This window comes from Talpa europaea, assembly GCF_964194135.1.
Source record: "Talpa europaea genome assembly, chromosome: 1".
Lineage (NCBI taxonomy): Eukaryota > Metazoa > Chordata > Mammalia > Eulipotyphla > Talpidae > Talpa > Talpa europaea.
This window is the reverse complement of record NC_140073.1, coordinates 29,165,464-29,187,836: the sequence shown is the minus strand read 5'-3', so window position 1 is coordinate 29,187,836 and position 22,373 is coordinate 29,165,464. Positions and strand designations below refer to the sequence as shown.

At 35.4% G+C, this 22,373-nt stretch overlaps 1 protein-coding gene across 2 annotated transcripts in view; it reads left to right on the top strand.

Annotated features, from left to right (window-relative positions):
* Nucleotides 1-14,527: 14,527 nt before the first annotated feature.
* The window catches only part of GAS2 (growth arrest specific 2), a gene marked incomplete at both ends in the record, with an annotated part of 114,337 nt that continues 106,491 nt past the window's right edge, over nt 14,528-22,373 (top strand). For both annotated transcript variants that reach the window (XM_084255407.1, XM_084255406.1), the window contains one exon: nt 14,528-14,672. In XM_084255407.1, the coding sequence (XP_084111533.1) occupies nt 14,528-14,672 (145 nt within the window). The remainder of the gene's footprint in view (nt 14,673-22,373) is intronic.

Here is a 22,373-nt window from a genome sequence, read left to right as displayed (position 1 = left end):
CAAGCATCTGTTTTACTGAATTCTAGTTACATTTTACCAGATGAAATGATTCTAGCTTGGGAATGAAACCATCATTTATAATGTTATTTTAGCATTATTTTTCTATTCTGAGTTCCAAACTATTAAATTAAAGACAATATATAAAAATATAACCAATTAGTAGTAAGCTTCCTAGGGGAAAGCTTCTTCTATAATAGCTATTTATTCATTTGACAATTATTTATTGAGTGCCTACTATATGCCCAATGATTTTCAAGAAATTGGAGATACAGTGGTAAAAAAAAGAAAGGCAATGTTATTGAAATATAAATATTTTTCATTGAGGTAACATTGGTTTAAAATGTCATATGTGATTTTGAAGGTATAGGGTCACCTCCTTCAGGTGTATATTGCAACACCACACCCACCACCAAAGCACCTGTAATCCGTGTTCCCACCCCACTTTGCTCTTCCCCCATCCCACCCATTGCCTCAATTTTCCAGTCAGTTTTCTGGGTTTGTTAATGGTTTGGTTTTATCTGGCTCTTTGTTTTGTTTCTCTGTATTCCACACAAAAGTGACACCACCTGGTGTTTGTCTTTTTCCTTTGGACTTATCTCATTTATCGTAATCCCCATTAGCCCCATCCATATTGTTCCAAATGGCAAGAGTTTATCTTTTTTTTATAGTTGAGTAGTATTCCATTGTGTATATATACTTCATATTCCTAAACCACTCACGTGTATTGGAGCACTTAGGTTGTTTCCATAGCTTACCTATTATAAATAGTGTGGCAATAAAAACAGGAGTGCATATATTCCTTCAAACTAGTGTTTTTGTATTCCTCAGGTAGATAACCTAGAATCGAAATTTCTGGCTCTATGGTAGGTCTCTTTTTAATATTTTGAGAACTATCCATGTTATATTCCATGGAGGATGGACCAGTCTCCATACCCCACAGCATACATTCCCACCCACATTCTCACTAATACTTGCTGGTTTTGGCTTTTTTGATATGGGCCATTCTGGTCTTCTCTCTCTCTCTCTCTCTCTCTCTCTCTATATATATATATATATATATATATATATATATATATACTCTCTCTCTATATATATATATATATGTATGTATATAAGTCATGTGAACTGACAACTCATTGTGCTTTTGATTTGTATTTTCCTGATGATAATTGATGATGAGCATTTTCCATGTGTCTGTTAGCCACTCATGTGTTCTTCCAAGAAGTACCTTTTTCGGCCTCTTGCCCATATTTAGAAGGAATCCAAATTGGGAAGAAAAAAGTGAAGCTATCATTATGCAGATGATAGGATAATGTACATAGAAAACCCTATGGTCTCCACTAAAAAAAGCTAATCAAAACAATAAATCAGTCTAGCAAAGTGGCAAGTTCCAAAATCAATATACAAAAATTAGTTGTGTTCCTATATGCAAATAACAAACTAGAAGAAGAAGAAATCAGGACTATAATTCCATTTTTATTTTTATTTTTTTTAAAGATTTATTTATTTATTTATACAAGCACTGGGTACAGTCAGAAGCACAGGAGGGTGAGAGAATTCACCAGAGTCAGAGCGGAAAGCAGAGCAAGCAGAGTGATGAAGTACACTGCTGAGGGGAGCAGCGGATGGCAGGAGAGGTATGCGTGCCATGTGGGACCCTTACCCAGTGACCAGGCATTAAACTGGCGCTGCAGAGGCTGTGGGAAGCTTTGCAACCCAGCACTCAACTACTGCGCCACCGAGGAGGCCCTATAATTCCATATATAATCCCACTAAAAAAATAAATACCTAGGAGTGAACTTAACAAAGGAGGTGAAGGAACTATACTATGAAAACTACATGACAGTGTTAAAATAAATAGAAGACACAAAGAAATGGAAAGAAATGGAAAGAAATCTGGTCATAGATTGGAAGAAGCAACATTGTTAAAATGGCATCTTACCCAAAGCAATATACAGAGCCACTGCAATCCCTAACAAAATTTCAGTGGCATTCTTCAAAACATAAACCAAACATTACTGACATTCAAATGGAGTCACAAAGACCCTGAATAGCCAAAGAATCTTGATTAAAAGGAGAAATAATGACAGCATCACACTTTCAGACCTTAAACTATACTACAAAGCTATAATAATCAAAACAGGATGGTACTGGAACAGAAACAAACACATAGACTAGTGGTATAGAACTGAGAATCCAGAAATACACCCGCACCTATATGGAAAGAGAATTTACAACAAATGAGACAAAAATACATTGGAGAAAGGAAAATTTTTTCATGAAATGATTCTGGGAAAACTGGACAGCCACAAGCAAAGGATTGAAACCAGCCTACTCTCTCACACATACACAAAAATTAACTCAAAATGTTTTTTTTAAAAACATGAATATAAGATACAAAACCATGAAATACGTAGAAGAAAACATCAGCAAACGATAGGCTTCAGTGATATCTTTGTGGATTCATCTCAAACAGTAGGGAAAACAAAAGAGGATATAAACAGTTGGGACTACATCAAACTCAAAGTCTCTGCACAGCCAAAGAAACTACCACTAAAACAAAAAGACACCCTACTGAATGGGAGAAAGTATTTGTACAGCATACATCTGACAAAGAGCTGATATCCAAGATCTACAAAGAACTCATACAACTCAACAAAAAGAAAACAACCCAAACAAGAAATAAAAATACTTTCTATTACACATTCATGCTAAATTTGAGTTTCTTCAATTGAAATTGTACAGATATTTTTATAAATGATTTAAAAGCAAGGCACAAAAATATTTAATAACAGAAAAATTAAAAACCCTTTTCCAACTTAGACAAGAAAATCACACTATAGCAGATACTGCTTAGATGAGTCAGTGGTATATTTCATGAAATGATGTTAATTTATCCCCTGTGTAAAAATTAGAAGACATGTGCTCATACATAACACCTACTTTGCGAAAACATGAGTCTTGCATAGTAGGGAATGATTAGTTATCTATGCTACTATTACGTTATTCTTATAAAGTTTAACGCTTTCCATTGAGAGTAAAGCAACAGATTTTTAAAAATTGTATATGAGAGTATACAGAGTAAACCTTGAACTTTTCACATGAAATTTCTCTCCTTTAATTTATTTGTAGTTTTATGAGTAGTGATGAAAGTAATAACGTTTACTCTTTATTCCTAACAATATATGTAACTGCCATTATTAGAATTTATAAAATCAATTTTGCCTGCCTTGTGATATTTATAATTTTTTGATTTCAATAGGTATGAGTTGAAAGCCTATACTATGGACCAAGCTAACAGGTAAGGAAAGATAAATGCATTTTACATATGGATTAAGTATTTCAATGAAATGTAAATAAATGTTTTCACTTATTGCATTGCTTCATATACTTCAACACCATTTTATGCCTCATAGTACTTCACTTACGTGTGACTATCACTGTCTTTAACTGCCATTTTGAAGCTATTTAGGAACATGAGAATGTCTTAGTTTCCTTTGGAAATTTACTTTAATCCAACATCTATTTCCATGCTACTTAATTTACTTCAAAACATCCCTAACACCTATCATCTTTTGAAAGTTTGCCCTGATTTTCAGAATAAGTGAGTATATATATTACTTCCATGAGGGATTTTGAGAAGAGAGAGGAGTGGGTAGGGAGGTGAGGCAACTCTATAGATGAGGAATTAAATAATTTTGTTATGAAAATTTCCTTCTAGTATTTATATAAAAGGTAGTTCATACTGGAGAAAATGTTGACGATGGCTGAGATACAGAATAACCCAGCCACTTTTAATATTGATATTCTTTGAATTATAACCTAAAAAGAAAAACTGTATTTTCTTTAAATCTGGCCTGACTTGTCTTTTTTATGCTGTGAAGTTTCAAGAATGTATTTAGACATTTTCACTTTATTAAGTCAGGCATTTTCTTCCCTTCTCTTCTCATTAGGGCAGTTAGTTATAACTAATTCTGGTCTCAGAATTAAATGTCTTTAGGTTGAGAGCAAGGCAAGAAAACTCCTGGACAAAAAGACTGTCTGACAAATATATCAGTGGCAGATTAGAATATATGAGTAAAAATTCCATTTTGAAAAACACAGAATGAAAATTCAATAGCAAATACTAAAATAATTTAAAGGAAAATACTATTTTGGTGTCTCTTCAGAAATCTTTTACATTACTCCTCTTCCATCACCAAAAGAATATTCAGAATATTTTTCTTTTGGCTGTTGCTAAAAGACAGAGGATTTGATAAATGCAGAACTTAAGGGCCTCCCTGGTGGCGCAGGTGGTTGAGTACCGCACTGTGAAGCTGTCTGCAGCCTCTGCAGCGCAGGTTTAATCCTGTCTCGCCCGCTGCTCCCCTCAGCAGTGTATTTCAGTCAGTCTGCCTGTTCTGTTCCCTGCTCTGTCTCTGGTGAATCTTCTCACCCTCCCGCACTTCTGTCCTGTACCCTGGTTCTTGTATAAAAATAAATAAATCTAAAAAAAAAAAGATATCTTTTTTTAAAAAAAAAAAAAACATAGAACTTAAAGCTAAAAATAGTTGGAAAGAAGGGCCTGGGAAATAGGGAGGAGTAATACTGAATGATTATGCATTCCCAATGCCTCTGTAAATCTTATTTTCCCAGACTGAATTTAGCTTTGTCCCTTAATCAACAAAAATGTTGCCTTACAGTTTGCTGTTTATAACTTAATACTGAACAATGTCACAAGAATGTTTCTATCTGGAGAGGACTAGAAGATAAGATTTTCAAAATCCAAGGTGTTAAAAGTGTTTGAATCTTTATTATATACTATGAGGATACTTAAATTAACATTTACTGAATGTTGATATTTGATTATGAATATTAAGAATATTTGACATTTTACTTAAATTTTATAGGTTCGGAAACTCAAAATGTTTTTGTTGGGTTTAGGAACACTTAGATGTGTTAAATTTTGAGAAATGTTACTATTCAAAATCCTTACTCAAATTTATCAGTCACCTGTTCTGTATGTTTTATTGCCATTGTGACCTGTTTCAGCAGTTATATTGGCATTTTTATAATGCTGTAGCTCCTGCAAATGAGGAATGACTTTTTTTTTCTGGGCAGTCAAGGAGGAGTATGGAGCTGACAGCTGCAACATCAAATTATAAGGACCTTTGACTTTAATGCTGCCAAACTTTTCAATCTGTTTTCTTCCCTTTTTCATGTTAGTGCAGCTACTACAAGCAAGTAACTGATGCACTTTCTAACTATTCTAAAGCATATAACCACTTCCAGATGAGAGCAAAAATGAATGTCTTTTTCCAATTATATCTAAAATTATCCACATGCATTGCTGTTGTGTATCTATAGTAGTTTCTCTTTGGGGTTGGGTGCTAGGTTGAAGAGTGGGGTTCAGTACAGACCATTTTAAAAAAAACGATATCCAAAAGAGGATTACCTGTGTCCCTGCCATCCTATACATTGGATGTTGAGGTTGTTCAAAACTGATGAACCTGAAAACAACAGCAAAAAACTGTGACACTTTTCATTGACACTCCATGGAAGTGATAACTAGTGCAGAGGTGAGTGGGACACTCAGCCTGGGGTTACGTGTGTATTAGAGGAGAGTCGACCTTTGAACATCTGTCTCTTTCATGGGAAGACTTCATATGAAAATGCATGCGCTAATAAACAACAGTTGGAGAAAATTGTCTGTGACATTCAACATAATGCTGAGCGGAGGTTGAGAGAGAGGGTGGAATTGTATTTCCTTTCTTTAAAGTGAAAACAGTCCTGAGTGTAGTCTCTTCTAAAATCTGATATTTAAAGAGAATTGTAAGAAATCAAATTGTTCAATTTGGAACGCAGAGTGGCCGAAGTTACTGGAAAGCTCAAGCTTCTGAGTCTGCAAAATCACTGGCCAGGAAAGTAAACCTTTTCCAACACCTACTTTTAATATTGTGCTAAAGCCATTGACTCTGTTAAAATCCTGGGGTTAAATATGATCCCCTCCTCACCCTCCCGCCCTTTCTCTCTTAAGTTAGTGTTTGGGGGACGACGAGGGGGCTGGAGCTTGGCCCCAACTTCGGAATTGCTGCCAAAGGGCTTGTAATACAATCTCTCCCCGTTTGAAGGGTAAATCAGTGTCAATTGCGTTTGCTGTCCACCAGAAAAAGTAAGCATTTTACTTCCGCTCGGTCTATGTGGACTGATGAAATGTAGGAAATCTGTTTCTGGCAGGGGGAAAATCGTTTTCCCAAACAGCACCAAGAGGAGCCATCAGAGAAGTATGAAGAGGGGCACTGCGGCTGTAGCTGCTGCCGCCGGGCTGGTGGGGTGCAGAGAGCGGCTGCTGCAGGACCTGCGTCGGGTGGGGGCCGGCCCCGGGACGCGGCGGGAGCGGAGTCGGGAGCCACCGCGCCCTTGAGAGGCGCCAGCAGCCCAGCTCCGGACGCGGGGTGAGCACGGCGAGCTGGCCCAGCTCTCCGCCGGCGCCGCCGCAGCGTGCGCGCTCTGCAGCCGGCGGTGGCCGGTGCCTCTCCGCCTGCTGCTGCAGGGGTGGCGGCCTGACGGGGGAGGGCTTAGGTACCACCTCCGGGGCGAGTCTGGGAAGGGTGAGGAACCGCGGACAACCGGGCAGGCTCTGGTCTTGAGTGGGTGGTCATTGCAGTGGGTGACTCTGATTCCCTGGAAACAATCATGTGTGCCTCCTCTCTCTGGTGGAACGCGCCAGATGACCGCCGCACGAAAAGCCCGCTGGGATGGCTCAGCCAACCAGGGACGGAAGTGAAGATTTCTAATTAGCACATCGACTGCAGATGCAGACAAATGCACTTGCTCACAGGCTCTCTGTAAACCCTGCTCAGCGTTATCTGTTATGGGGGACAGGGGGAGGGTAGTGGGGGTGTTCTGAATGGATTGCGCCTGCATGTTTTGAGTGGAGGAGGCTGGGAAGAGAAGAGCGAGCCTCACGTGTGATTTGGGGTGACGTTGTTTTCGACTGATGCTTTTGGCAGAGTTGAGCTTTTTTTATGTGAATAAACAAATGCTTGTTTATGAATCAAACCCCCGTGGGAAGATTTGGGGTAGTATTGTCCTTTTTGTCCAAAGAGTAGGGCTTGGGAATCTGAAATTGAGACTCAGAGGAGACACCTTTCCTTTGGAGGCATTGCTTATTTTGACAAATCCTATGAGGCCAGTAAGGTAACTGCCATTAGCCTGGCCCACACATCCAATGTCTGGAGAGGGAGAGGGAAGAAAAGCAGGGGTTAACAGATTCTGTTTTCTACTTTCCAATATACAATGTGGGGTGCACCGGTTAGTCAGTACTCCCCTCACCCTTAACTGTTTTGGAAATCAACGCCTTGCCTTTATCCTCTCCATTTTATTCCTCTCCATCCTCTTACCTTCTACATCTTCATTCTCTTACAGTCAGGAGTTTGCAGAGTTTTATTGTCCCCCTTGTAAACTCCTCCCTGTCCAAGAAAGCTGCATCAGCAGTGTAGGGGAGCGCTTATGTGGAGGAAATAAGATCTGTGTGTGCACAGGAACACCCTTTTGGCCTCCTAGTGTTAAAATAAAGGCTCAGACAGGTTGGATGTGCCAGCCAGGCAGAGGAAGTCCTCTTTTCCTCCGCACCTATCCCCTGAGATTCCCAGAGGAAGGCTCAGAACAAGCCCTTGTGCGCTTTCCTTCTTTTCCCCAACCTCTTAGCAGTGTGGCCACTGATTAACTACAGCTGGGATCCAGTTTGCCCAGCCAGTCTTTGAATTCCACCAATGAGTTCCTTCTCAAGGAATGCTCCCTCCTAAATGCAGAGGAAGAGGTGGTGGCTGTGGGGGTCCTCTCCATCATGGGTGTCTTGGTTCTGACTGCCTAGAAGAAGGTAAGAGACAGATGCCTCAGGCATGGGACGAGCAGCTTTGAAATGCTTATTACACCTCTTAGCATGGACTTCCCTGAGTGGGCCCTGAAACTGAAAGGTAACTTGGATTTAAGCCTGTTAGCTCCTAAACTTTGGGTTTATTTTTTCACTTTATTGCTAAACACATACTTTTATGGTGTGTGCACTGTGCTTTATTGGGAAATGAATTCACATGGCAAAATTTCTTTTATCTAGTGCAAATGGTCACTAAGCTTTCCAGTATCTGGGTAAAAAAAATAACAAAAAGCAAACCTTTAGGTAATGTAAAATATCAGGGCTTATATATTAATACTAAACATGGAATATGTAATTTTGGAATTTTGACTCGAAGCTGACAGTGTTATAGATTTTTGAAGACTTTGGAAGGCCAAAGTTACCTTGGTTGAAACCAAGTAATGAAGTTTGATCAATTTGTTTGCAAAGGAATTTCTGCCACTGTTGTTAATTCTATTTTTGGTATCTTTATGCTTTTGATATAGAGACGCATACAGTACCATTCTATTTCTTTTCATTTCTCTTAAGCACCATCAAAGTTTTTCTGACTGGGTAGAAAAATTGGAGTGAAGGAAGAAAGGTGTCTCTTATCAGAATAAGTTGAGAGGCTTGTATGATTATTCTGTCCTAAATCTTTTCAAGGTCAGTCAACACAAATAAAACCTCCTGATTTAAGGTTTATGTATTCAACTTAGATGAAATTTTGGTATAAGTCCTTAAATATGCTAATTTATTAATGACTTTTAGATAGTTTGCTATTCAGTGATGTTTCAGGTTAACCTGATAGGAGTTCAAGAAACTTTGCTAAATTGGAAGACTGGCTTAGTAGAATTTTTAAAATCTTGAAAAAATCTTGTAAAAACCATGAAAATATAAGAAATCAGTTTTCACTAGCGTTGCTTTTTTTGGTCATGACTTGAGAAGAAATTATTTATTGCAGGTATACCATCACTTGATTCAAGATAAATATTCATGGGTTGAAGGATAAGAAAGATTCCTGCAAGAGAATTACTTAAGATGAGGCTCTTGGAGGGCTATTAGGATACTTTTAATGATTGTGACTACATACCCTTGTCACTTTGGGCAAAACATCTTATTAATAACCTGTTAATAACCCTATTAATAACCAGAAATTTGACTTGTAAATCTTCCACAGTTCATTTGAATTTAATGATTTTGTTACATAATTAGAAAAACTAGTAATTAATGTTAATTATTTTGCCTTTATGCATGGTACTTTTATATTTGTGGCAAGTTGCTCCCCCTGAGCCAAAAGTGGATGTTCATTTACAAAATGTAGAATTACATTTCTGATTAAATTTTATTCTGATTAAATATTTTCTGATTAGGCTCTTAGGTGAAGATTTTGCAAATTCATAATATTAGTTGAGAATATGTAGCTCATGGAGATGTTATTGGTTAGACAAAATGTATCACATAAGAGTAAAGACCTCAGAAGAGTGAAAGAGCCATGTAAAACCATCTTTGGTTGTAATTCTTTGAGTCTAGCTTGAAATTAGGTATTTTCTCCTTCCAGATTTTGGAAGGGAGTTCATTTTGTCATTTTTTTTGGTTTTAATTTTTTAAATACAGTGTTTTGGTCTTGTCATATTTGCTTCTTCATTGTTTTAAACACATAACACACAAACTGGAATAGATTAAGGGTGAGATCAGTGGTGGAAATGAGGGCAAAAGTGGTCTTTAAGGATGGGGCCCTTTTGACTATGGGTTCATTAGTACCATTATTTTGAATGGATCCAGTTAAGGAGTCTTTTCGGAGAGGGGGTGGGGTGGGGGGGTGGGGCATAGTTGATACCCTTCCATAGGGGGGCATAGTTGATACCCTTCCATGTTTATGTGAAGAGATATTGCACTCCCCTTTATGAATAGCTTGTAGTCCTTTACTTGGTATCAAAATGAAGTATAATTTATTTCCAAAATTCATTTTTTAATATACATGCAAACAACTCATTTTAGAACTCAACATTTTATTCATTGTCTTAGTTAATTATTTTGCCTTTCATGGTTTCATCTCTTTCAGTATGAAGCAAACTTTGCATTTCCCATTATTTATGGTTTTGTTTTATCAGTCTTTATCTGTTGCATTTCTTACCCCCTTTGTCCTTTCTCAGTGATTTTGAGTTCTGTAAAATAGTTCTATTTTGTTACAAAATTGCATTTTTTTTAAAAAAGAAGTCAATGGATGTTTTATTTTTGGCAAATTTCCTATGGTGTGATTTAAATTTAACTAGTTTTTATTGCTTTAACTAGTTTTATTGTTTTAACTAGTTTTTATTGTTTATTGCACAAAATATGGCTCATGTAACTAGTCTTCAGAGTTGTATTTGAGGTGTTGGCCCCCTTTCTATACTAGAGAACTCAAGTACAAAGAAAAAAAAGTCATAGGGCAGGAACGGAACAGCTATTAAATGACTAGATTGTGGAGACAATGTTTGACCCAGACTTGGTCCAATTCTAATTTTCTTTCCATTTATCAGGCTTTTTAGTAGAATCTCATAACAGACAGTATAGATAGAGATAGTGTTTATCACTTTGTTCTGTTTTTCCATCTTTCCATCTTTCCATTTTATTTTCTTTTTTATTTTTTTTAAAATCTTTTTTATTTTTTAAAGATTTATTTATTTATTTATACAAGCACTGGGTACGGTCTGAAGCGCAGGAGGGTGAGAGAATTCACCAGAGCCAGAGCGGGGAGCAGAGCAGGCAGAAGGACCAAAGTACACTGCTGAGGGGAGCAGCGGGTGGCAGGAGAGGTCTGTGCGCCATGTGGGACCCTCCTCCGGTGGCCGGGGAGCAGCCTGGGATCAAACCTGCGCTGCAGAGGCTGCGGGCAGCTTCTCAACCCAGCGCTCAACCGCTGTGCCACCAGGGAGGCCCTCCATTTTATTTTTTATATAACATTACGATACATTTTTTACAACTTGCCTGCCAAGTCTGGAGATGAACTGAAAACCATCTTGATCAAAATCAAAGCACACCTGTAGGTGGCGTAAAAGAATACTTTTTCTTCAGGGTTATAATGATGATGTCCTCCAACAGATTCTGGAGCAACAGACTAAACAGAGACTTCAAACATGTGATATTTTACTTACGGAGTCATTAATTTTCTTCTTCCCCTGGGCTATTTCAAGTCTCATCATATTTATAATGGTTATTCCAGAATCACTTCTACTATGGAAAGAAAGAAAAAAAAATACACACTTTTAAAAAAAGAATTCTGGATTAAATTTCTGCATGTTTTTCCTCTTAAGCTTTATTTTTTTGAATTCCAAGTATGGGGGGTTGGCTTATCCATATTTAAATAGACCCATTGAGCTTAGAGAAGTCATAGCTTAGGGAATTCACAGAAGCATGTGCGCCCTTACCCATCTTTCTAAAAGTGATGGGCTTTGCTTAGTATTTACCAAGCTTAGTTATCAATCTCTGACATATTTGATTATATTAATTTTCATTGTTTTGAAATATTTTCTGAAATGAGTTTTTCTTTCTCCTAAACCTAACTTTTTAAAAACAAAATTCTAGTGGGTCATTCATCATTTAATTTCCTATCTTTAAAAGCTACCCCTTGGCATCTCTTGTGGTATTGAAAACACTTAAATGAACTTAGAAGATCAGAAATCTCTGTGTTACAGTTTGTTCTTTGTGATCTAATCCAACGCATCCAGATGAAGTAAAAACCTTTCCTAAAAATTGAAAGACATTTACAGATCCTGTGGTGATTTTTTAATCTGGTTACTATAAAGATATTTGACTATTTCATCCCAATTTAATCATTTCATTTGAAAACTGCTTCATTGTGGGATAATTCTTCCACACTCCAAATTTTGAATGTACAAACTTGGTTCATTTCCAAGGTTTCTATCCATGTCTCTGCCATGTCAAACCCCATGTCTAAACCTCCTTGTAGTGACTTTTAACTGAACCACAGTTTTGCAAAATTTGATGGTGATTTGAGATGTGAAATATGAAAAAAGATGATTGGAAGAAATGGTTTGAATGTTAATGTTTTTCAAAAGGCGGTTATGTAGTGGAAATTTTACCTATTCCACTGACTTTAGGTATTTACATATTTTGGCGTATATTTAATTGTTTAACTTCTGTTGCATGCTAATTATCCACTTGGCTTCTTTTTCCCATCTTGCCCTGGAAACTATTCTTGTTTTTCACTTTGTATATAGTTTTGTATAACAAAATTGCTTAATTGTACTCCCCCCTTTTTTTCCCACTTAATGATCATCTGCAAATATTTGAGGATAGTTAGAATTTCATTTCTGGCAGGCCTGACTACATGAGAAATAAATGTGCCAGTGTCAAGGAAAATAAAAACTTCACTGTTGAGAAGTGTTGAGGGGAAGGATTGTTTCCCTCTGGTCATTGAAACTGTTACATGCCATTAGACTTACTGTAAACTATCCCTTGATGAATTCTTTGCAGGACAATGAGCTTAAGAATCTGAGGTGTCTTCTTGCTTTTACAGAGCAAAATAGGACTCTGATGCTTAAATGGAATTGCAGGGCACATAATAGGATGTAGGTAAAGTTACTGAACTACCACATCTCATTTTCAGGAAAGTAGTGGGAGAGATTGTGTCTTGAGAAGAAAGGCACTTTAGAGGTAACCCTTTTAAGATTTCAACTAGTTATTTAAATGTATGAATCATGTGCTTAAATGTATGATTACGTAAATGTTCCCAAGGCTAACTAGCCTTTAGGAAGCCTCACTAGCTACAGGTTAAAATTTTGTTTTCCTGGAATGGTAACTATTTTGAAAAGAACTGGGAGAAAGTAGTTTAGGGTTCTGGAATTTAATCACAAGGTTTAGAGAAATCTTTAGAACTTTATGTAAATTATTTGATCATTGGCTATAAAAGAATAGATAAACTGATGTCTGGTTCTTATTAAGACAATTTAGTAACAAATGACAAGGTTTGTTCAAATATTTTATATTTGCTTTGGTTTACCTTAAATAACTATAGACACATTTATAGAAATTTTTTTTAAAAAATTGTAATTTTTTTTGCAAAAAATACCACAGAAAATAATTGCTTTGGAAGTAAAATTTTTCTTTTAAAATTATATATTCATGAAACTTTTTAGGTGTTTGCTTATCCTCTCAGCAGTCTTTCTAATAGTATAGCAAGATAGCTGAGTTTTGGTCACATTTTTCATTTGTCTGAACACCAATATCTTATTTTTGTAAAGAGTAGTTTTTTAAAAGACAGAATACATCTTAAGCTAAGAGAATTAGAGTTTGAGAATAACTGGAAACTAGCACTATGTAAAGTTTCAAAGAATAAAACCAACAAGAACATATATATATATATATACAACTTAGAAATACTCTGAAATACAAATTTTTTTCAACATCAAATTAAAATTATAAATATTGAAATACAGTTGAAATCCTCATTCTAACATATAAACCTCTTGCCATTTGCAAATCTTCTCATTCATTCAGTTATAATGCATTTGGTTATTCTGTATGTACTATTTGTATACAGAATGGAATCCTACACACTCTTAAACTTATGAATTTGTTTGCTTAGCTGCTTCCGTATTAACTTCTGTGGTCTTAGGTTCTATAAATAACACATATAAAAGTGCACATTCAATGTTCAAGTATCCTTTCTGTAGCCCATGTGCAGGACTCTGCTACTTACAGGGTAATCAGGTTAATGAAATAATTTCTTATTTTGTAATTATAAGGTATTTAATTACTTGTACTCTAATGATGACCGAAAATAAAATCTAGTGTGCAAGACATATAAAGTGGACAGATACAAAGTAAGACCAAGAAAACGGTGGCAGTATTTACTAGAACTATGGTGTAGTTCTTGGGTCATACTCTGGGTTCGTGATGAATCTTTTCATAAAATGTGTCATTCTGGAGATAGTAACGGTCTTAGAGTACAAAGACCAAGGATCAAGCCTAAATCTCCCTGATCTAGTTCTATGGTCTTGTTCAAGTCACTTACTTTCCTTGTTTTTATTTTCATTAACTATAAAATGAGAGAAATTTAGTAGGGATCCTTTTTCCTGTTTCCCACACAGTTCTCTAAGTTGAGTCAGTCTTGCTTAACCATCTGCCAAAAATCAAGTGCTGTGCTTAATCTTACAGGTAATAGGTTTAAGAATAGTGACCATATGTTTACAATAAATTGTGCAAAAAACTGCCATTGCTAGCACTCAGTCTGAAATTTCTGTGGGAATCAAAACTAACCCAAACAATGGAAGTTTACATTTTGGACACTAACATTTAAACAACCAGTTTTTCTTGTTTTTGAAGAAGTGGATTTTTTTGCTTTTGAAGCCAAGTTTTTCCAGATCTGATGTTTTGCACAAGCTTAATGTTTACTGTTTGATTTTTTTCTAATTGACCTTTGATTGTTCCTGTTCCCTACCTAGTGGTTGGTCAAAAGTGATAGGGCCAATACAGATAAAGCAAATAGTGTTTCATAGAGTTTAATAATTAATAGCCTAACCTGTCATCAAAGCATCCATGGATCCAGTTCTTTGTTATGGCATTGGCAGCAAGTCTTTAACAAGAGATGTCTGTTTAAAAAGAAACAATTGCTTTTTTGTTTCCAAAACAGGTATTGCAAGAGGATAAATAATGTGCACTGCTCTGAGCCCCAAGGTGCGCAGCGGACCTGGCCTCTCCGATATGCATCAGTATAGCCAATGGCTGGCCAGCAGACATGAAGCTAATTTGCTACCGATGAAAGAAGATCTGGCCTTGTGGTTAACCAATCTATTAGGTAAGGTTGTAAGATCTCATTTTGTGAACAAAGATAACAAGTTGCTTTTTCCACCTCGTGTAGTGTTCTTCACCTGAGCATGTGACAGCACCTTAGAGAGAAAGACCTTCATTTATTGGATTTTGCTTCTGGCCAACCTGAAACATGTGAAAAGTTAAAAGAATTTTGCAATGTCTCTCACACTGTGTCCTTAGTCATTATGATACTGTTTTTATTTTCATTAACTATATTACTTGTTTCATCAATATGCTGATCTGATCCTTTTCTTACTTTTATGTAGCTGACCAATTGGCCTATCTTTTTTTTAAGATTTATTTATTTATGCATATAAGAACTGGGGTACAGGTCAGAGGTATGGGGTGGGAGGAGGTGAGAGCAGATTCACCAGAGACAGATTGGGGAGCAGAACAGGCATATCTAGTGAAATACACTGCTGAGGGGAGCAGCAGGTGAGACAGCAGAGGTCTGCTGTGCCATGTGGGTCACCCCCCTGGCTGGGAATCGAATTCATGCTGTAGTAGCTATGGATTGCTTCATAGTGCTGACATTTAGCCCTTTGAGCCACCAGGGAGGTCCCTGGCCTATCTTTTTGTGCACAGGCCACAGTCTGTGAAATCTGATTTCTAAAACTAGATTTCTTTGTTCTACTTTTATAAAGCACCTTCTAAAATGCTGAATCCCTCAAACTCCAGAACAAAAACATGTATCCTTGTCCTAATGAGCTGACTAGAGTCACGCAACCTTGAACTAGAAATTTTCTTTACATTTCATTTTCGTTTTTAAGTACTCTTCCAAAAAGTATTGTCATTGAGAAAAGCATTACCTCATGTTAGGTTGCGTCTCTTTTTGTTTCTTTTGTGTCACCATATTTATAGGATAACATTTCAACCATGTACAGAATGGAATCATACTAGTTTAAAGGATCACCATATATAGCAACATTATTTCTATTAATAGTTCTTCAGCATGAATAGAATAAAATCTATTTAAGACCTGAGGAATGAACCTTTTAGAGTTTATATACAAGATATCTTGAGTATAAAAGATACATTGAGTAAACATAGAATTTGCATGGTGCTTTATAATGTAAAGAAGGAATTTCACTAACATTATTTTGTTATCCTCACTTTCTAGCTGATGAAACTGTAGAGCTTAGTGAGACACACCCTGTCCTGAAATTTTAACAAGGTTTTAGCAAGATTTTCTTTTTGCTCTCGATTTTTGCATTGCTTTTGTATTTTTTTAATCTTCATTAGCCCTTTTTCTCATTGTGTATATACTATTTTAACAGTTCTGTGCAGTGTAACCCGGGTTACTGCATATGACCATGCAGGTTACACCCTTCAGAAAGACTCCCTGCTGAAGGGTAAGAACAGATACAACCAAGGTACTTCCCAGGAAGAACCTTCACCCTGAATGGAGCTGTATCCACTGGAAGAAAGATGCTATCCCCTTTTAGCAATTCATCCCTGCAAAGGAGGAGCATTTATCTTCATTACCTAGAAAAAAACAATTTAGCTTAAACAGGATTTAGCTTTTTGTCCTTCCGGGTTAACTAATGATTGTTACACTGGTAATTTATTATTAATTTTGTATGATCATCAGGCATGCACTATCACAAGTATGTCAGTACAGAACGGAAGTTATGAGCACAGACAGACACAAAATATTTGGAGTTTTCCCCCTGCTAGCAGTGTGACCTCGGGCAAGTTTGACCTCTCTGTGCCTCAGTTTCCTTATCTCCAAAGTGGTAATAATAGTAGTATCTACTTTGTAGGGTTGCTATGGAATCAAACAACTAACGTATGTATATGTGCTACTTAGAACAGTGCTGGGCATATTGTCATTGTGGTGTTGTTGTTTTTCGTTTATGTAGTTTTGTGATATTGTTTGATTTATTTATTCAACACATATTTGAATGTACAGCATAACATATTGACTCTGAGGTCAATTCTACCACTTCTTGCTCTGTGATACAGGGCAATGTCTATGTGCTGTGCCTCATTTTTGTAATCTGGAATTAACCTCATAGGATTGTTGTAGATTTGAATGAGATCATTACTTTTAGAACAAGGGTCTGACACAGGTCTGGTGGATGGTAGAGTAGTGATTGAGATTAGACAGAATGCCTGTTCATCCACAGTTTGGAGTAGATTTAGTAAGAAATATATTACATAAGTAACTGAATAAGTAACTCATGTTTGGACTTACTGATATTAAAAGATATAAAATACAACAAGAATATTAAAATGAAATACTACTTGAGGGGTTTTATATTTAAACTCAAAAGTGGAAAATAATTATTACTAGTCAGACAGAGCCTGTGAAAAGAGCCTGGGAGGGGTGGGTGGCATGTGCTGAGACAGGGTGGAGTGTGGTTCATTGGGGCAACAGAATGAAAGCTAGTGTCAACAGCACACATCAAGAAGGGGAGAGTTTCATCAGATGTGTTGGGATTAGATGGAGCACTGCTTTAAAGGCCAGTTTAAGGGACTTGTAATTTATTATATGATCACTGAGGTTCCATGAAGTTATTCTAGGCAGGACAAGATCAGGATTAATTATAGTTTGGTTCTATGGGCAAGTTCCAAGGTCCTATGACTTGTCATCAAATGCATTTTGTTTGGTGAACGTGATTATTTACAAAGCAGCATGATCAATGTATGTAGCCCAAGGCAATCTCAGAAAATAGTCAGTGTGGGTGTAATGGAAAGATCCTTGGACGAAAAGTGAGGAGACCTGGCTCCTAACTGGGAGTCAGGAGACCTGGCTCCTGGTTCTGGCTCTGCCACTCGGTAGGAAACTTGCCCAAAGTCAGCTATCTTTTCTCGGCTCCATGTCCTCAACCATAAAATGAAGAGGTTGGAGTGGATGATCTTTAATGTCCTTTCCAGTTCCAAAAGCCTAAGTTTCCAAGAAATCCATCTCTTGAGTCCCATTCTGGGACCACCTGTATGCATAGAGAGGAAGAAAACAATTTTCATAAATGAACAACCTTTCTTTTAAAGAATAAGATTTTTTTTTAACTCTAGTAGCTCTAATGCAAATGCAACTGAGTATTTGAGAAATTTTCTCAGAAAGGGAATCTTAAAAGAATCTCAAGATATAATGAAGTACCATCTTGCACTCATTTGAATTCATAAAAAGCAGATAGATAATAGACTTCAAGTAACTCTCCTCCTAGTAACTTGGAAAACAGAGCAAAAGTTTAAGACTATTTAAAGTAGCAGAACATTAGGAGGTAAGAAAATACTTATGTACTAGAATGGTAATAATAAAGAGAGGAGAATAAAATGTATGGCTATATTAGAAGATATCTTTATTTCATATAATAGATATATTTAATATTGTCATATTTTGGAAATAGAGGTATTGAAGTAAAATTTTAAATCATTATTAGCCATTTTGTCACCTCAGAAATATTTGCAAATTCATGTTATGCATTTCTCTTTCAATTCCTTTTTTTTTAAACTTGAAAGCTAGTTTCAAAGTTAACCCTGTCTCCAAATAAAGTGGCTGAATTTTTTGGTGAGATAGAAATTTATTTACTAAATTAAAATTTTTAATTTAGATATTGTCATTGTGATGTGGACCTTACTTGTAAGGACTTTCCTCCTTTCTGATAATACTTGACTAAAATGTAACCTTTTCCCTTTTATTAAAGAAAAGTATTAATAATTTTCTAAATTCATATATTTCTGGTTCTCCATCTAATTTAAATTGGAATAGAATTAAATGTAATTTGAATTGAAATTAAAGAGCATTTGATTCATTTTCAGATTTTTTTTGGTGGATGAAAAATTGCTTGATAGAGAAGAAAATTATTTCATTGGTTCATTGGTTCCTAGCCCTGTAGTCACTTTCTTGCTACATATATGTGTATGTGGTATAGTAGTTTAATTTTCAGCTACAATATATGATCTTAATCATCAACAATAATAAATACTGTGTTAGATTCCTAGGTGAAGAATTAAACACAAAGATAGTAAATATTGGGCTAACTAAAATTTGTATATTAGAATATAAAATGCCAGTTCTTTTGTCATAAGATAAGATGAATAGTTGCATTAGTTGGGATTTGTTTATTGGGTACCATACCAGTCTGAGTCATGTAAAGATAATCTCAAGATATTTACTGACTACTCATATATCTTTGGAAATATTTACTGATCTTATTGAAAACAGTCCTTTTAGTCCAAATATGTTTTCTAATAGCTGGAAGCATGCAGCCGTTTTATGGCAGACATTCACAAATGTCGTAAATGAGTTCTAAAGACTCTTCAGCCTTCCCTAGAACATGTTGGTTTGGCCCTTGTCCCCTGCTATGCTTTAAATATACATAATTCATTTTAATTTTAGATCCTCTGTTTTGTTACTATTATTCATGAGTTAGTCATTGCCAGTTTGTGATTTCTGTCCTTAGGACATATTTTAGCATAAAATGATTATACAAATAAATTTTGGAGAAAAACTTAACTGTCACTTTGAATAAATAACATGCTAGCGAATTAACAGTCCCAGATCACAGCAGTCACCCATCATTTAAATAGATAAGACATATTCTAAAAATGTGTTGATTGTGATGAATTGTTGAAGATTGCTCTTGGGTTAACTTTGAAATAAATATACTAACAAATCATCTCAAATTTTTTATTCCATTTGTTTTTTTAATCATTTGAAAATTATGGCCTACTTCTGTCTTCAGCTAGCTAAGTAGCATATTTGTATCACATAGGAGTATATTTTTTAGAAAAGATTATAGTTCTTAAGCTTCAAAAGAATTAACATTGTTCTTAAAGATTGTAGATCATTATTTAGGATGTAGGCATATGTGTTTAGATATATAAAGGGACTGAGTAAATCTTAAGATATATTTATAAATTTAGTTATGCTGACTTTTTGCTTATTTTTAAAAAATACATTATGAAAATTGATGTTATGATGATTTTTCCATTTCTCTGATTTTCCTACATGCACAGAAAAGAAAATTCCATTGTTATATGATTAATATGACCAATATATGTTTCTACTTTTCAGTTATTTCTAAAAACTTATTTTCAATATTATGAAGTAAAGCATTTATTTATTAGAGTCTCTGCTGTCAAGTAACAAATGCTATCAAATGATTTTGAAACAGATTTCATTTTTCCAGAACCCTTTTAACTGATACTTATCCTACAAAGCTCAATATTCCTTATACAGTCAATAAAAATTCTTTAGGAGAGGTGGTATCTTATGTTAATTCAATTTTTTTTTTTTAAATCAAGTTTGTGTTCAAAATTTTGCATATTTCAAAGCAGAATATATCTATCTTTTTTTTTAACCAAAGCTTTCCAACAGACCCAGTGTTGTCCTTTCTCAGTATAAATATCAACCTATAAAGTACCTTAGATTCTGAAGCAACCTAAAAAGAACAATCCTTTTGTCTTGGGCAGTGCTGATCTAAGGTAATACATCATTTCTTATCTCACAGCTATCAAATTATAGTCTCAAAAAACTGAATAATTTGGTAAGATAGCAGATGATCACCTTAATTTCTCCAATTAGAGAAATGTACTTGGAAAAAAGTTTCAATGGAGGTTGGCATCAACTTGGATTGTATCTGGATTACCTTAGAGATAAAATATATTAGCTATCTTCTGCAGTGAACCAGCCTACCTATCAGAGCATGACTGAATGACGTTCTGAGCCCATTTCCTAATCTATTAGATGGACTACTAATCCTTTTCAGGGGCTCTATATTTAACCTCAAGCTGTCTCTTCCCCCTCCCCCACCTATCCCAGACGCCCAGGAACTTTTGGTGGAGAAAAAAAACACTGCATTAGGCAGAATGCATTGCTGTATAAAATAGTGTATTTCATTTTTGTATTCAACAAATGCTTGTTTAAGTGCCTAAGAGCATAGACTCTAAACCAAGACTTCCTGAGTTAAAGAGCCAGATTCACTGTGAGACTATACAAGTTCCTTGATATAAATACCTCAGTTCCAACATCTGTAAAAAGGTTATAATACTAGCACTGCTTCAATTTTGTAATAACATTAAAAACATGAATACATGTTAAGTGCCTGGCAATAGTCAGCACTGCATGTTAAAATATTATTATTATTATTAGAGACTGGTATATCTTTAGGAAACTGAGTATAGTAATGCTAACTTGCTGGGGGAAAATATTTTCTTAGCAAAATAGAAGGTGGAAAGGATTCTTCATTTTTGGTGGCTTCAGAATTTAAGGTACTTTACAGGTTGATATTTAATTTTTATAGAAATTATGGCAAGCATATGTTTCTGGTAGAAGTGTACTAGTGTGTACAAGTTTATGCAGTAAGTTTAGTTAGCTGACAAAAGATTTTAAACAGATGTTTATTTGATGCCATTGTGCCCTAATAGTTTAAGAGAAAGTGAGTAACCATTATCTTTAAATTCTCGGATCTTTGTTGGAAAGGTGACACTTATGACTGAATTGATGGACTGAAGATTAAGGCCAACAGTTATGAACCCAGGACATGAAGATACTTCTAGACTGGACTACTTTAAATTAATTTTCACATCAGTGCATATTTTAGATCACAACCAGATTAAAGAAAATCTAGTTTTACTCAACAGAGATACTTAGCTTTGTATAATGATCACTTGATATTAGTATTAGTTAGAATTAGTATTTCACAGTCTCTTCTAATGGATTTGTCATGACTAAAGGCAGTTAATTTTATATTCTGTTTTTATATACTTTTGGTAATATTAATGCAATAGTTAGATAATATATCATCCCATGTAAGGATTATAACTGATTTATTTACATCACACAATATATTTAAAATGTGCATTTTATGATTCTTAATATTTGAGTGGAAAATACATTACATATGAAGGTTTTTAAAAAATAAAACTTCTCTATTTTGCATTTTTCCTTCATTTGAGGCAATACATTTCAACTATAAAGTATGTAATAGTGTCTGTTTTAGCCAAAAAGAAATTCCACCTTTTGGAGCTATAAAATATACAGAATTGAAAGCTGACACCTAATATATTTTTCATTAGATACAGATGTTCAATGTAAAATTCTTCAAGTATTCATGAAAAGCAGAATAACTAGAAATGTTCAGATATAATGCATGAGAAATAAAAATCATACCTTTTGGTAAATTGCTAATGACTTTTTAATGAAAACCATTTTTTCTTTTTATAATTTACAAGTTCTTTTAAATTTATTGTAATCATCTTGTCACTTAACATTATGGATGAAATCTTTAAATTATCATGGAATATAATGAGATAAAAATACCTAAAAACCACTTCCACATGTAGAAAATCTTACGAATAATTTCTAAAGAAATGATTCAACAATTTCATATTTACCTTCTTTACCTTGACATTTAATTGGTAATCTTGAAAATACCACAACTATTTATTTTTTACACTTGGTTGCAAAATAACTTCCATATTATTGTTAGAAAATGCAGGCCAATATAATGAGTGCACAGTACAAATTGTCTTATGCTGACTTGTTTCTCGACACCACTGCTTTCATTCTTGTTCTGAAGGAGCTGCATCAAGTTATGAAATAATAGCAGTTCTTCAGAGGCAACCTCTGTGGTGAGCAGGGGAGAGCTAATGATGTTTTGTCACATACAGAAGGTCATTGTCCTAACTAAGGGCTAAAATGTGAGCTATGCAGTAGGGGGAAGGGCATTAAAAAAAG